This window comes from Hipposideros armiger, unplaced genomic scaffold (assembly GCF_001890085.2).
Source record: "Hipposideros armiger isolate ML-2016 unplaced genomic scaffold, ASM189008v1 scaffold_309, whole genome shotgun sequence".
Taxonomy (NCBI): domain Eukaryota; kingdom Metazoa; phylum Chordata; class Mammalia; order Chiroptera; family Hipposideridae; genus Hipposideros; species Hipposideros armiger.
In genome coordinates this window covers 800,242-816,568 of record NW_017731659.1, presented here as the reverse complement: position 1 = coordinate 816,568, position 16,327 = coordinate 800,242, and the positions used below count along the sequence as shown (strand labels likewise).

The window sequence follows — 16,327 nt, the reverse complement described above, 5'->3', positions numbered from 1 at the left end:
GTTCCCCAGGCAGCCATGGTTCAGAAACACGGATCTGACCTGCTAGCCCCGTCACCGTAGCCTTGGGTAAGCTGCGGCTCAGCCAAGGGAAAAAGACTTGCTCAGAGTCATACAGCAAGTGAGGGTCCGAGCCGGGCACACAGGGCTCCTGACCTACTGTGCGCCAGGCTGCGTGACACAGCTCTTCCCTTACCTAATGGCATCCTCGCTGCACCACTGTCCCCAGGATACAGTGGAGGAAATTGAAGCACGGGGAGGGGGAGTAACTGATCGAAAGGGCGCACAGCTGGAAGGTGGGGCGCTGGGGTGTGAGCTGGGTGGCATGGCTCCCGAGCCCTCATTTCCTGAGCCCCTGTACCACGGGGCCCTGTGGCCCACCTCAGGCTTGCACCATAACGAGCAGAAGCAAGCACAGTGGTTAAGAGCACAGCATCTGGAGACAGGCTGCCAGCGTTCAAATCCTGGCTCTACTACCTATGAGCTGTGTGATGCTGGGCAAGTTATTGCACCTCTCTGTTCCTTTTTATCTGTAAGATGCTAATAATAGAATGTCCCTCATAAGGTTATGGTGAGATGTTAAATGAGTTACTATCCGAAAAGAGTTTAGAACAGAAAAAGAGTTTAGAACATAGTGAATAGTAAACCCCACATAACTGATGGTTAAATAATAATGTTTATAATGTTAAATTATTATAATTGTTAAATAAATATGTTTATAATACCATCTAATCCTTATAACATGTTTAAGAAGTAGGGCTTAGTTCCATTTTACAGAGAAAGAAATTGAGGCCAGAGAATGGTTTGCCCAGGCTCAGAGGCTGTTAGCCGCAGACCCGGGATTAGAACCCCATTTCTCGTGGTCTGCGGTCCCGCTCAGTCTGGACCACTTCCTCCGCCTTCACTGGTACCTGTTTGGCCCAGTGAGACCAAGATATTTCTGCGATGCACAGTGGGTGGGTCACCCTGGGATATTCACAGGTCCCTTCCTGTGTCAGGTTTCTCAGATTCGGGCTGGCCTGAAACCCTGGGTGAGGACAGGAACTGGTATCCCCGAAATGTTCTGAGAAACCGAGATCCTTCTGCTCGGCTGGCCTCCCAGGGGAAGGGCCCGAGTTGGGGTCTGAGCCCTGGGCCTTGCCTGCTGAGCACCTCCAAGGCCTCTTAGCCTCTCTGGGCCTCAGGGACAAATCAGGCTGGAAGTCTGTTCTCGTGGGGCTGTTGTGCAAGTTAAGCAAGATGGTTCAGATCACGGGCCTTGTTGCGGCTGATATGCAGTGGATTTCCAGGCAGTGCCGATTCCTTTTTTCTGGGAGTAGTTCCTGGGAGGACTGGTTGGAACCCAAACCCAGGAAGTTTAGGAAAAGTGCAATTTGACTGCTCCTCTGGTTCATGTTGGTTGCTGAGAGCCAGAGTGGTGAGGGCCTGGAATGAAAAGGAAGCCCCACCCTCCCCCGGCAGGGGCTCTGCCTGAATACTTGGGGGCTCCTGCGAGGAGCTGGGCAGAGGCAGCCCTGCCCTGGCACCCTGAGAGTGGGGTGGGCCGGCCAGGGCTCTTCCTGAGCTCCAGAACATTCTCCCTGTGATCAGGAAGGTGGAGCTGGACCAGGCCCTTCTCCCACCCACACTCCAGCTTTGTAGTTATTCCTTCAAGGTGCTAATGCCCCGTTGGTGGCAATCGAGGTAGGGATCTCAGCCCCTCTCAGGTCCCCCAGGGAGCCGGCCTGTGTTCTCTCTGCCGATGGTTAACTACCAGCCCTGGCTGTGCCTGACNTCCACATATGACCAGGACAAATGCCACCACCTTCCTGAGCCCCAGAGGTCCTGCTTACAAAACGGGAATGATGAAGCCGTGCTTTCCACCTGGCAGGGTAGTGTGGGGTTCAATGAGATAATATGAGTGAAACCACTCCCATGGGGGTGCGTTTGTAGAATATATATATATATATTCATTTCATCCGTCAGTCCTCCCTCCACTCAACTTTCGTTTCAAGTCCTTGGGTGATGGTAACCTTTCTGGGAACCTGAGTGTGTCCCACATATCAAGGGTCAGCCTTTGTGCATACCCTCCTCCTGTCATGTGAGAAGGGGACTCTTTGCCTAACAAGACGTCTTCCCAGAGTTGTCTGTCTCTGTCATGCTTAAGTTCAGGGATTTGACAAGCTGACTCCACCATCTTCCTGGACAAACCTCGATTATCCCCTTTTTACAGATGAGGCTCAGAGTGGGTAGGCAACTTGTCAAAGGTCATACAGCTCTCAGTAATGGGATTGGAATTAGGTCTCTCTCAATTCAAAGTCCATACTCTGATGTGGTTTATTATTCTGCCTCCTGCTATGGGGCCGGGGAGGGGTCCTCAAAAGGTGGCTGACTCTTGAGAGCCTACCTGGGAATCTGAGTCCTCTTGTTAAAGCCCCTGGAATCTGAGATTCCTGGACAGCATCTCGTCTTCCTAAAGATGCCTCCAACCTAGGGCTTCCCAACTGATGTGCCCGAATGGATTACAGATGTGTTGAGATGTCTCCTCAGCCCTTGGGGACAGAGCCCTGGGCCAGGCCCTGCACACCAGGTACAGTCCTGTCTCTCCACCCCAGTGTGCTGAATAAGTATGTCTACTTCTTTATGTGTATGATGACGTGAAACAGGATGGGAAGCACTGATGGCTCTAACCAATCCCCTCTCTGCCCCCACTATACACACTGAACATACACTTTCCCCAGAAGGGTGGGGATGCATGGTCCTCTCTGGGCCACACCCTCTTCATCTGAGAAATGGGGACTGAAGTAAGTGATGTCAGAGGCCTTTCTGGCACTATGAATCTGAGGGTGTGAGCCTTAGAACCCAGTGTTGGGAGGGAGCAGGGTCTGCATGGAGTCTAAGCAGCCTGCTAAGAGAATCAAAAACAATTGAGAAAGGGAGCCATGGAGAAGGAGAGACATGAGGCTATGGCTCCACCTCAACTTGCATCTTTGGCTGCAGGGGAGCCAGGTGTGAAGGCTGAACGGCTCCGGGTGTGTGCTCTTCCCCGGGATGCTTTTCCGTCAGAGTGGCCCCCTTCTTCATGCAGAAAGCCCACTAGCCTCATTGCTTGGGTTGCAGAACAAAGCCTGCTGGGAAGGGCCATATCTATCAGCCTCATCAACCACACCAAAGGAGTACCCTGGCCAGATTTGGTGGGACTGATCTTTTCCTTCCTGACTGGAAGCCGAGACTCAGGCCTCAAAGCTGGGGCGGGATGGAGGGGCAGGCAGACACAGGTGCGGTAAGGTGGGCAGCCTCCACCTTCCACCTTGTTCCCTTAGGCAGCAGGTGAGGAAGAAGGCGTTCTGGTCTCAAGTCAGACCTGAATTTTAATCAGGGCTTAGCCACTCACTTGTGTGGCCTTAGGTGAGCCACTGAACCTCTGAGTCTCAGTTCCTTCATCTGTTAAATGGAGAATAATAATGGCTCAGGGGTGGGGTGTTAGAGAGAGTAAATGAAGGACAGTGTGAATGGCATGATACATACTGTAAAGTGCTGTCCCTTCTCTGCCACAGTCTGGCCAGGGGTGGCTACTGCCTGCGTTCCTCTAATGCTTCTGGCCTCCCTCCCCCAAATGCGAGGGATCAGTCCAAGCTCCAGGGTGTTAAGGCCTTAAGAGAATGGGAGCCTGTCACGCCAGCACGTGGAATCCTATGGCAGGCGCTGGTTCTCACTGGGCCTTGGCTTCCTCATCTGCCAGACAAAAAGGAGGACTTGGGGCTCTAAATCTCTTGATTCCTGGGTGGGTCATATCTGGATGTGTTTCTTACACGATTGCAGTGGTGGTAAGATTTGCTCACTTGTATTGTGAGCACTGAAAGTGGCCCCAAGGCTCTCTTTNAAGTATCCCTGCAGCTGACATGCCACCATCTGGCCCAGAGTAGCAGTCAGACCTGGCTTTGAGCCCCTGATGGATGAGCTGGGTGACCTTGAGCAAGGTCAGGGCCTCAGTTTCCCCATCTGTAAAATGAGGACAATAGCAGGGCCCATCTGCCAAGAAGAGAGGAGGGGACAAGTGAGCTGCTGGAGGGTAGTGGGGGGCACATGTGGGGTGGTCATCACGCCTTCATCTTTGTGGCCGTCACCTGCTATTGTCTTTCAGAGGGACTCACTTCAGGGTCTGAAACAGCACCACACTGCGCCACGTTGGGGCTCCCCTCCTTTTCAGAAGGAAAAATCAGTTAATACTGAGCCTGTTTTAATTTAAAAGTTTGATATTTTGTGCATCATGGATTTTTTTTTCCATTAATTTGGATTGAAAAAAAAATTGCTATAAGCTCTTACGTATCTTGGTTACTAAGCTTTGTGGTAGCCCCTTAATTTTTACACCTGAAGCAAGTCCACCGTTCGCCTTCCTCAGGGTCCCAGGTCTGGTCTTTAATGACAGTAGAGCAGGGCTGACCAAGAGCCTGAGCCAGGTGCTCACCCCAGGCTGAGGGCTTCTGGGCCGCTGCTGGCCTTGCACCCAAGGCTCTGGGGTGATGGCCGAGGTGTGAATCCAGGGCTGGTGGTAGAGATGGGTGGTGACATGCTGGGACCTTCAAGGTGGATTATCCCCCAGGTGGGCCCAGGCCAGGTAAAGGCCAACCTTGTAGGGTGATACAACACCCCACACCCAGGAGAACCTGTGGTTTTTGTTCGGATGGCAGGTATTCCCCCAGACTTAGCTGACTTGGTGGCATCGTGGCTCTTGGCTGGAGTTCTACCTGGGGAGGTGGGCTTAGGCCTGGTGGAGGGAGAGAGGCAGGGAATTCCTGGGCCTGGGTCTATGCCGCCAGCCCCCCCCCCCATTTCTTTGCCTTTTTACTTCTACATTTACAGTTGAGTTTATGAACTCAGTCATTCCCCGAGTCCTTAGCTCCTGGTGCTACAGGCTGTCAGGGATACAAGCTGTATGCAACCCTGCCCTGCCCTCCGGAAGCTCACAGCCTAACCAGAGACACACGTGGTGATTAAACCCAGTGGAATGGCTATTAAGAAGGGTTCCACAGTGGTTGCCATGAAGTGGGGTCCCGTCAGTCTGCCTGGGGGAGTCAGGAAGGCTCCTGCCGCAGGGGGCCTTGGAGCTGAACTCTGGTTGGGCTTTGAAAGTCAAGTTCATGGAGGGTTCTCTCCCCAGAGACTGGCTTTTGGGACACTCCCAGTCCCCAGGCTGGGCTGGAGCAGAGGGGGCGAGCACTGAGCACGGGAAAGGGCCAGAAGATAAAAAGGAGGGTGCCCCTGGCAGCAGACCGAGCCCCACAGAGCCGCTAGGTTCAGTTTGTGGCCACACATGGGCATGGGGTGGGGAGACTGGGGGTGAGAGGGACTCCCCACGCGTGGTCCTGGTGTCTAGATTGCTGGGGTTCACTGGGACTTNCAGCTCAGCCCCGCTCTATTTAACTTAACCCTCACCCCCTTGCCCCAGTGCAGCAGTGATCGCCCTCTGGCACAGAGACCTCCAGACTGGGCACTCATCTGGAGGCTGGATCAAGTCCTCCAGGGGGCTTCGGACTATTGGTCAGGAAACCAACAACATCATTATCATAATTGGTAGCATTTATTTAACATTTACTGGGTGCCAGGCACTTTATAGACACTAACTCATGTAAGCCTCACTGTAGCCCATTATTAAGTCCCTTTTATAGGGGGGGAAGCTGAGGAGCAGCGGTGAAGTGATTGTCCCAGGCCACACAGCTGGTAAGACGCTGCAGATTTGGCTTTCGTTTCAAGCAGGGAGAGTAGAAGGAGAGGGCCAGGGTGCCAGCAGGGACTGAAGTCCTAGTACTGAAGTCCTAGTAAGTGCTAGCCTGAGTGCAGGTCACCTTCACACCAGTGTGGGGGTGGGTGGGGTTAGTGTCCTCATTCACTGATAAGGAGGCAGCTCTGCAGTGTCTTCCCAGGTTATGTGGCTGATATATCGCAGATCCAGGGCAGGGCACCAGGGGCCACTGGGTGGCTCCGAGTTCAGCTCTGATACCTCTCTCTGCCAAAGGCCTGGTGAGCTGGGACAGGGCAACAGGTGAAGAAGATCTCTGGACTCAGAATCCCCCAGTCCTCCACCGTGTGCTCAGCGCCGATCTTGCTGTGTGACCTGAAGGCCCTTGCTTTCTCTGGCCCCTCTGAAAAATGCACTGGTCTTAAAGATGTTCCCCTGCACAGCAGACGTTGCTCTGGGGGATGGTGTCTCCAGGAAGTCAAGGATGGAGCAGAGGCGCCAGGAGCTTCATGTGTGAGATTCTCCCTGGCCAGGACCTGCAGTACTCGGGACCCCAGACCCACGTGCATCTCACTCTAAGCAGAGGGACTGAGCCGTGCTGGGGGTGGGGCCCAGAGCAGTGGGTGTCACACATTAGAATCCCCAGGAGAGCTTTAAAAAACCCTGATACCTGGGCTTCACCCCAGGACCAATTAAATCAGCACCTCTAGGAGGGGCCCAAGCACCAGCAAGTTTTACAGTTCCCGGGGTAGTTCCAGGGTGCGTCCATGATTGGGAACCACTACTCTAAACAAACAGGAGATGGGGGGTGTAAGAACCTCCTGGCTTTCTGTGGTTAATGACCCCTGACCTGATGACAGCATGTGCTTGCCTAGCTGTGTGCATCTTTCTTGGGAGATGGTTCACAGCTTCCATTGGCTTTTCTGACCCAAAGGAGTTTGAAACCCAATCTTGGGGGGAAGCAACCCCCCCCCAAGCCAGCGATGTCATTTCTAAGGACATGAAACCTCCAGTTGCAGGATCAAAGTTGGTTTGCCTTCTTTAAGAACCTTTTCCTTACCTCTCCAGACTATCCCCCTTCCTTTCCTGCTTCCTGCAAATAGTTATCAAGTACTTGCTACATACCAGGCACTGTTCTAGGCTCTGGGATATAGGGTGAATGAGACAGACACAGCCCCTCCCCTAAGGATCCATATTCTAATGGGGGCTCCAGATACACTAGTGAACCAATAAGATAACTGCAGTGAACGGGGCATGTGACAGGCCCAGGTGCGAAAGCTGCTGCTCCTTAAGAGTCATTGGGATTCTGATGACCTGGTGGGGCAGGGTCGGGGCGCTGGGTATTGGCATATTTTGATTCTACTGGGCAGCTGGAGGGGAAGCCCGCTGCGTAGATCAGGTGTTCAGGGAAGGCCTCTGGGAGGAGGGAACTCGCCTACAGGAGGGAAGGAGCCAGCCTGGCTTTGGGGGCGGGGTGCTCTTGGAAGAACCACAGGCCAAAGGCACTGATGTGGGAAAGGGCCTGCTATACCTGAACAACAGGAAAGAGTGGCCTTTGTGGCCTGAGGAATTGATGTGAGCATGGGAAGGAGGGAGGTGCTGAAAGAGAAGGGACAAGGCAAACCAGGCGGGGCGCCTCCGGCCACATGAGAGCGTTAATTCTACGGCAAGCATGTCGCGTACATCACCATCGCAGGGTTGCAGGCAGGGGAGTGACAAAGTCTGGTTTGCATTTTCCAAAGCCCTTCATAAGGTGTGGGTAACGGATGGGCGAGTGGTGAGGGTGGAGTGGAACTTGCGACCAGCCCAGGATCTGTCCTGGTCCAGGTAGGAGGTGAGGCGTGGGGCCGGGAGAGGTGCTGGATTGGGCTGTGGGATGAGGGGGATGAGGAAGAGGGAGGGAGGCTCGACTGAGGCTTTTCGGTGTCTAGTCGGAGTGAGATGGTGGATTGAAGGGCCACCTCCTCCCCTCCTCTCAATCTGCAGCACTTAGAATCCTGGCGTGCCAGCCCCCAAGGACCTCGAGCCTATGAGTTGGTGTTTATTTCCTAACATGTGTGCCACGGGGTGCTGAGGGCTATTCAGTGAACAATGGTTTTAAGTCAGCAGTGTTTATAGCCTAATGGACAGTGACTCTCAGGGAGAATTGGTGCTCCACGAACTCTGTGACAGCAACATTTTCTGTTAACAGCACATCTCCTAGGACTCATATTCTGAGGAACCGCTTGGCAAAATGCTGCTGTGGTCCTGTCATTTGACAGATAAGGAGGTTGGAGTGGGGGGCAGTCACTTGTGCTGGGTCTCCTACTGAGTGTCCTACCAGATCAGAGGCTCAGCCTGTGCCTCTTAACTCTGGGCCTAGAGGCACAATGTGACTGCATCACTAGGTTTCCCCAAGGGTATGTGGGGACATTGGGGTCTAGGTTGAGGCTGGAAGGCTCCTCCCCCGTGCTCAGCTGAGGGACAAACCAAACCTCCTACTCTCTAGGTGCAAGCTCACAGGGGGCCAACACAGAGAAGGGGTTCTCTGACAGACACCCTCTCCTCTCCAGCCCCACTTCCTGTGCCCAGGGGCTCTGGGGAAGGTGAGGGCGCCTTGGCAGCAGGTCCTGGCATTCAGAGCTGGCTCAGGGTGCTCACCCCACACGACCCCCTCCCTACCCCTTGGGTGGGACAAAAGAGGACTGAAAATAGTCTCAGCTGAACTATGACAAGTGGATCTCAGACCCCCTTTGGGTGGCAGAGCACTTAAAAAGTCTCGGTGTGGAAGTTCCTCCCCCTCGCCTTCACCTCTCCATTCCTCTATCCGTCTGTCCCTCCCTCCCTCCATTCCTCTATCCACCCATCCTCTAGTCGGCAACATTTTCTGGGAGGCTACTTTGTTCTCATAAATAATGCAGTGTCTTTCCCCACAAGGTATCACAGCCCACAGGGGAGGTGGACAAGTGAGTAGAAAATTACTGTGCAGCATTATGAGTTGTGACAGTAACCTCCATTTATTGAAAGCCTGCTTCGTGCCGGGCACTTTACCCACATTATGTAATTTAATCTCNGAAAGGAGCCAGGAACGGCTGTTGGGTGAGCCGGTCAGTTGTGACTATCACAGCTCTGTATGGAACACCCACTATGTGCACATGATGTCTTCTAGAAGCTTCACACACATTGTCTCATCCTCACAACAGCTCTGGATGATAAGTGTTATGTGGTCAGACAGGGAAACAGATGCTCAGAGGAATGAATAACAATAACAGCACCACTAATAGTAACTCTAACCCCCAACATCGGATTGGCACGCGCCATATACTGGGTATAGTGTTGGCCACTTTACATTTATTCTTTCATTGACCCTTACCGCACTCTCTCAAGATAGTGTGAGAAGCCTCATCCTACAGGTTGAGGGGATGAGGGCACCCAGGCCGGGTGAGAGGCCAGGCTCCGTAACTGCAGTGGGAGTTTACCCGTGGCCCAGCTGAGCCTGGGGGCCTGCCTTCCTCCAGTGCTACCGCTCTTTCCACCGAGTGGGTGGCAAAGCTGGCACCAGGTAGGCGCCCGCATTTTAACACTGGAAGGTCAAGTTGCCTCAGATCCCTCTTAAAAGAGACCTGAGAAAACATTACCCTGTCAATAGCTAACACTTATTAGACCTTAGAACGATACTGGTGCTAAATGCTGTGCACAGACTGCATTTACTATTTGGTCCTCACAACAATTTGATGAGGTCCTAGAGACGAATACCCTCATTTTCAGATGTGGAAGCTGAGACACAGAGAGGTTAAGCAACTTGGCCCAGGGTCACACAGCTAGTAAGTAGCAGAGCCGGGATTTGAACCCCGGCAGCTTGGCTTCTGGGTTCACGCTGGTGAAATCTTCACTATGGTGGTTCCTACCTGAATCTGCCTTACTTACTTATAATCCACACCTAGCCTGTTTCCCAGGAGAATTGGAGCTGATGTCTGACTTAGGCACAGGATAGATAAAATCAATACGAGAGAGATCAGAAATCAAAATCAAACTGAGAGAGAAGAAGACCGTTGTTCCTGAAGCCAGGGGATGAGGTGCTCACGGAGCTGAGAGCTAACTTGAACACTAAACTTCTTGGCAGCCAAGGCAAAAGGGGAAGTAGGGTTTCAGTAGCCAAAAGGAAGCTTCCTTGGCTATCGGAGAGGAAGCAAATGTTTGGGGCAGGGATACTCCTTTCCCAGGGAAAGGGTTGTAGGATCAAGTCTTCATTTCTGCCCTACAGCACCTGGGCTTCTCTGGGACCCAGTCAGTGGTACCTTATAATCAGGGCGGTCAAGAACTGGGCTCCAGTGAGCTGGTGCCTGTGACTCAGAAGTGCATCAACTCTGCAGGGATCTCGGGCTGTCCACTTTCTCTTCCCCTGTGTGTTTGTTTCCCCATCTCACAATAACAAAGATGGCGCCCATCTGTGGACACCAACCACATACCAGGAGCCGACTTAGCAACCTGATGTTGCACGGTTCCGTTTTACAAGCAGTGTCCACTTTAATAAACTGAGGCCCAGGAAAGCAAAGTGACTTTTGGCCACAGTCACACATAGTTCGGAGGCCTCAAAGTGGAGATTTCCATCCCGGTCCCTCTGACCCAAGGCCCGTGCTCGCTCTACACCACGCTGCCTCCCCACGAGCTGGTATAATCTCTTCTTGGCTGACGACCAGGACCTACGCCTCAGAGGCGCCCCGCAGCCCAGAGCAGGGCTTGTGTAGAGAATCAGCTCTCCTGATTCCAGTCTAGACTCTGTCCCTCACACCCACTGTCCCCTTCGCTGCCTCCCCACCCCCCCCAGGCTCCACACCTCATGCCCCCTGGTCCCAGCCCGCCTCACCTTGGCCCGCCTCCTTTTCTGAAAGGCAGGGGGGGGAGTTTTCTGGCTTTGCTCGGGAAGTTCTGGCGTCACTCTATCCTCCGAGTTGGAATGAATGATTTATTTTTTCTTTCCCAGCACATTGTAAATCCTGGTGGAAGACTAAACATGCCCTTGATGGTGTTTATTCCTGCAGATGAGGCCCAGCTGGGGAAGGGGGACTTGTGTGAACCTGAAGGGAAAAGGCCTTTTTAAAGGCGGTGGGCCCGGTCTCACCCCGCTCTCCAGGCCTCCTGGGCACGTGGGAGGGACGGAGCTCCTGGGCTCCCCCTGAGGTGGTCTCCAGGCTGCCCTCTGTTCTTCCTGCCCCGCGCTCCCCGCAGCCACTGTTCCCAGGGCAGCAACAAGAGAAAGCTGGGGGCCTTGGGCAAGGCATGTGGCCTCTTGAGCCTTGGGTTCCTTGATTATAAATCGAGGAGAATAAACCTGCCTGGTCCCCACCTCCACCNTTATCCTCTCTGGGCCTCAAGGTGCCATAAAACAGGACTTCGTGTTAGTACCTAACGCATGGGGTTGTTGTAAGGGCAAGTCGGGAGGATTTGGGGCCAGCAGATGGTGGTTTCCCGTCAGCATTGGTTCCCTCCCCCCCGGCCCCGCGCTTGTCCCACCTGCACTAACCTGCCTTTTCTCTCTCCTCCCCAAGGAGCTCCCAGACCAGCACGATGGGATCAGCCTGTATCAAGGTCACCAAATACTTCCTCTTCCTCTTCAACTTGCTCTTCTTTGTAAGTATAGCCAGCGCCTCCTGACTGCCTCCAACAGAGACTCTTCTGGGGGCATCCCAGCCTGAGACCCACCGGAGATGCTAGGCCTGGTGGTGGGGTGTGGCTGAGGGGAAGTGGGGCTGAGAACAGACCGATGGGGGCGGTGAGGAGATTCCTGGCGTTCCCAGCTGGCTCTGTGGAGCGCCGTGTTCCAAGCTCCCCGAAGGTGGGCAAGAGAAGGCTGGGCTCTGGGCCCGAGTGGAGACAGTCCCCCTTCCTCAGACCCACCCTGGCAGGCCCCACCGGGCCCCTGAGCCAGGGCGACGCCCAGATGGAAGCGCCAGACACATCTGGAGCTGGTTTTCCTGGGGCCTTGACTTTCCTCTCTGGCCTGGCACCGACTCACTCCTTTTGCCTGGAGTTGCCAGGATGCTTGTGTGTGTGTGTGTGTGTGTGTGTGTGTGTGTGTGTACCTGTATATATGTGTGAGGAAGCATGTGTGTGTGTGAGAGAAAGTGTGTATGAGTATGTGCGTATGAGTGTGCATACGTGAGAGTGTGTCTGTGCATGTGCGATGCGGGTAGGGTTCAGAGCAGCCTTCACAGCCCCAGAGTGCTGCTGGAGGCCGCGGCCTCTCCATGTTGTTGGTTCGCCCTATGCTGTTAAAAAACCAGGTTGTACAATAAGAGGTTTATTTTGATCCAATTTTATTTTTAAAAATTATGCACAAACATAAATATTTTGAGAGGAGAAAAAAATACCTCTGAATGTTAACGTTGGGATTCCTGGGAATTTTGGGTTTATTCTTTATGCTTCTGCATTTTCCATATTTTCTATAATAGACATGAATTACTTGGGGAGGGAAAAAAATCGGTTTACATTGCAAGTTACATAAGATTGTGGAAAGTTCAGAAAATAAAGAATCATTCCATATTCCCCCTCATAACTTGAAGCCAACACGCAGATGCTTAAAAGTGTGTTCCTGGCACATGCAAACACACGTGTATACACGTGCACATGGACAGCCCTGGGCTACCTGCCCTGCTGTTCGTCCACCCAGGCTCCACTCCAGCCCAGCTCCCTCCATGAGGACCGTGCTGAGGCCCTGCTGTGGCTGTGGCCCTCCAGTAACGGCAGCCAGGCCTGGAAGCCACCCCGGGCAGGGCCTGGGCACCTGGGCTTTCCCGGCTTGGTGGTCAGTTCCCTCCTGGCTGGCCCAGGCCTCTAGAAAGCAGCTGCTTGGGCAGCCGGAGCCAAGCCTTCCCTGTCGGGCCCTTGGCTCCCAGACTGAGGCCTGGTTTCAAGGGCCCGTGGCCAGAACCGGGGGACAGGGCATGGGAGTGCTATGCCTCCATTCCTAGGGGCTCTAGGGACTGGAGAGAGGGGTCTGACCTATAGCCTAGAGGGTGACAGGGCTGGGGATTCAGGGCTGGTGATAGCCCTTCTCCCCACATACAGTGGGAGGGAGGGGTAGAGACTGTGGAGAAACAGAGCGGGATTTATGGTTTTGGCCAAGGTGTCCTTTTCTGTTCTGCTTCCAGGCTGCCCTGTACAGCCAGACAACTGGGAACGCTTCTCTGGGCCAGAGCTCTGGGGGCTGGTCTTGGGGGCTTGGCCTCCTCCCAGCTGCTCCAGAGGGCTGGCGGGTGTCAGGTGTTAACTCCCTGTGTGCTGGGGCCCAGGATGGCCCATCAGGATGTGGGGGGGAAGGGGGGGAGGGAGATAGAGAAGGGGAGCTTTTTATTACAGGAGGGGAAGAGGGAAAGGAGAGAGTTGGGACAGTGTGTGTTTGTTGCTCACTCATTCACCAAATGCCCATTTGACACCTCTGTGTCTTCAGACCCAATGGGGGTGCCAGGTAGAAGAGCCATGGTTTCTGCACTCGTGGGGCTCATGTTCTAGTGGGCTACAATCAAATGTTGACTCAAATGGATGCTGAAATTGCGGTTGAGGTAGTGCTGGGGAAGAAGGGTACGGCTCCTAGGAAAGCGGATACTTGACCTTGCCAGAGTGGTCAGCAAAAGCTCCCTGGAGTCACCTGTGGCTGGGGAGAGCGGGGTCCCGGCAGCAGGCACCTAAGTGGGGCCGAGCGTGCCTCTCCAGGGCACAGGCCTGCAGACTACCTGGAACAATTCTGGTCTTTGTTTTATAAAAGCACAGTGGGAAGTGGATACATGATCGGACTTGTGGTTCGGGAAACTCTCTCTGATTGCCATGTGTGCTCACACGTGCACATGCGTACGCATGTACATCCTTGCCTACAGGCCCTCCTGACCCCAGGTTCCCCAGAAAATTGCCCTGTCAGCTTTTCTCACTTCCAAAGAAACCCTGAGGCTGCTGTGGCCATTCTAGGGGAACGACGCTGGCTGGCTGTGAGGGTCCCAGCGCCTGGCTGAGCCCTGTGGGGAGAGTCTAGCAGGGCTAGGGGTGGTGAATGTGGGGCGTGCTGCTGTGGCCATTCTAGGGGAATGACGCTGGCTGGCTGTGAGGGTCCCAGCGCCTGGCTGAGCCCTGTGGGGAGAGTCTAGCAGGGCTAGGGGTGGTGAATGTGGGGCGTGTCCCAAGGCCTCAGTCGTGATTCACAGAGAAAGCGGGTACTGTGGTGCCTCCCCCTTCTGGTCCNGCTGCCCTGGCTTGGGAATAAGAGTGTGGGCTCTACATGCCACATGGATGCAGCTTTCGTCCTAGCCTCAGAGGGTCTGGAACCCTGCAGTCGACCGGGGCAATGGGTTCTTTTGGGCCAGTCCTCCCTGGCACTGGGTGCGTGCCATGGAGAGGGCTGGCTAGGCTGGAGCTGGGGCCTGTGTGCTGGGGGAGGTTGTCCTGCACACTCTGGATGCTCAGGGCCTCTCAGGATATGAGAGGGAGAGACTTGAGAGATGGTCTTAGAAAGAGGAGGAGACAGGCAGAGGGGAACGCTCAGAGGAAGCCACTGACAGAGACAGAAACATACAGAAGCGAAGAGATCCCTGAGGAGGAAGAACCGAAGGACAGAGGGGAGGCCCCCGGAGAGCCCTGCCCTCTCCTCACTTGGGTCTCAGCCAGGAAGACTACCCCCCACTCTCCTTCAAGCTCTTGGAGTTTAGAGTCACCCCCATCTTTTCTGTGTTTTCACCCAAGGACTCATGAGAGAGTCTCTGTACCTGAGGGTGCAGCACTTGACTGTGTCTCACTGACCCCCACCCCTCTCCATCAAATACCCCTGAAGCCAAAGTGCCTCTTAGGCCTAGGGAGGTGCTGAGGAACCACAGCCTTGGGAGGTAGGAAGCATTAGCCCATTTTACAGATGAAGGAACTGAGGCTCAGAAAAGTTAAGTGGCAATTAGGGGTGGACAGAGCCAGGATTTGAACCCACATCCATCTGAAGCCTGCTCTAACCATTCATGCCAAGATAATTAGGACTGCCAGATAGTGCTCTGTGAGGGTCTCTGCAGGAGAATGTTCTGGGAAGGCTGCTTGGAGGAGGTGGCATCTCAGGAGCCCCATCTCTTCCTCCCTGAGCCCAGTGCCTGGGGAGGGTATGTTGTTACTGAAGAGCCTGCCCACTGCCATGTGGGGTCCCTGATTACCGTCCCCCTCCTTCTTCCTAATCATCTTGCTGAGGGCCCACACCCAGCACCCAGCCTCAGTCTCTTAGGAACTCCAGCTCTGGCCCAGATGTTAACCTTTGTTATCCATCTGCCCACAGCTAGCCAGGCTCTTGGATGGGTGTGTAAGCCGGTCCTGGGTGCCTAGTGCAGCCACGGAATGTCTACAGTTGGTTGGGTTCAGAGGCTGGGCTGTAAAACACAATTAAAGTAGGCTGGGCCTTGGCGAGGTTCTTTTAGTTGTGTGTCATTTATAACTTTGTTTCTGCAGGCAGCACAGCCTGACAGTAAAGCACAGGGGCTCTGTTTGGGCTTCAAATCCCAGCTCCATCATCTGTAACCTTGTCTCGGACCTTGAGTCTCAGTGTCTTCAACTGTCCAATGGGGTTAAAAGCAGTGCTTGCCTCAGAGGGTTATTACAAGGATAAACTGAGCGACATGAAGCATTTAGCACAATCTCTGGCAAGTAGTAACTGTGAAAATGTTCACTTCGTTATTAAATACTGGAAACTATATTCCCAATAGCCCATCTTGTCCCTTAAAAGGAAAGCTGGAGGCTGGAATCACCGTGCTGCTTCATGACGATGCTGGTGTATAATCGCTCATTTTCGTGTGTGTTCCTTCAGATTAGGCACCCTGGGGACAGAGATGGGTTTCATTTATCCATTCCTGTGTCCAATTCAGGGCCCACCTGGAGTGGGGATTCAAAGAACTGCAATGGCCAGTGGCTCAGGACAGAAACTCTGAGCAGAGGATGGCCACTTGGGAGCCCCCTGGATGGCAGCCCCTCAGGTAGGAAGCAGTGTTACAAGGTACTGAGGACTTAGGGCTCCAAAATCAGGGCCTGGAGAGCAAAGCTTAGCTGGGCCACTGTTCCACATATGACCAGGACAAATGCCACCACCTTCCTGAGCCCCAGAGGTCCTGCTTACAAAACGGGAATGATGAAGCCGTGCTTTCCACCTGGCAGGGTAGTGTGGGGTTCAATGAGATAATATGAGTGAAACCACTCCCATGGGGGTGCGTTTGTAGAATATATATATATATATTCATTTCATCCGTCAGTCCTCCCTCCACTCAACTTTCGTTTCAAGTCCTTGGGTGATGGTAACCTTTCTGGGAACCTGAGTGTGTCCCACATATCAAGGGTCAGCCTTTGTGCATACCCTCCTCCTGTCATGTGAGAAGGGGACTCTTTGCCTAACAAGACGTCTTCCCAGAGTTGTCTGTCTCTGTCATGCTTAAGTTCAGGGATTTGACAAGCTGACTCCACCATCTTCCTGGACAAACCTCGATTATCCCCTTTTTACAGATGAGGCTCAGAGTGGGTAGGCAACTTGTCAAAGGTCATACAGCTCTCAGTAATGGGATTGGAATTAGGTCTCTCTCAATTCAAAGTCCATACTCTGATGTGGTTTATTATTCTGCCTCCTGC

At 53.6% G+C, this 16,327-nt stretch overlaps 1 protein-coding gene across 2 annotated transcripts in view; it reads left to right on the top strand.

The window, feature by feature from the left end:
- The window catches only part of CD82 (CD82 molecule), a 76,174-nt gene that overhangs the window by 25,749 nt on the left and 34,098 nt on the right, over positions 1-16,327 (top strand). For both annotated transcript variants that reach the window (XM_019659981.1, XM_019659980.1), the window contains exon 2: positions 11,245-11,326. In XM_019659981.1, the coding sequence (XP_019515526.1) occupies positions 11,264-11,326 (63 nt within the window). In that variant the 5' untranslated portion in view covers positions 11,245-11,263. The remainder of the gene's footprint in view (positions 1-11,244; positions 11,327-16,327) is intronic.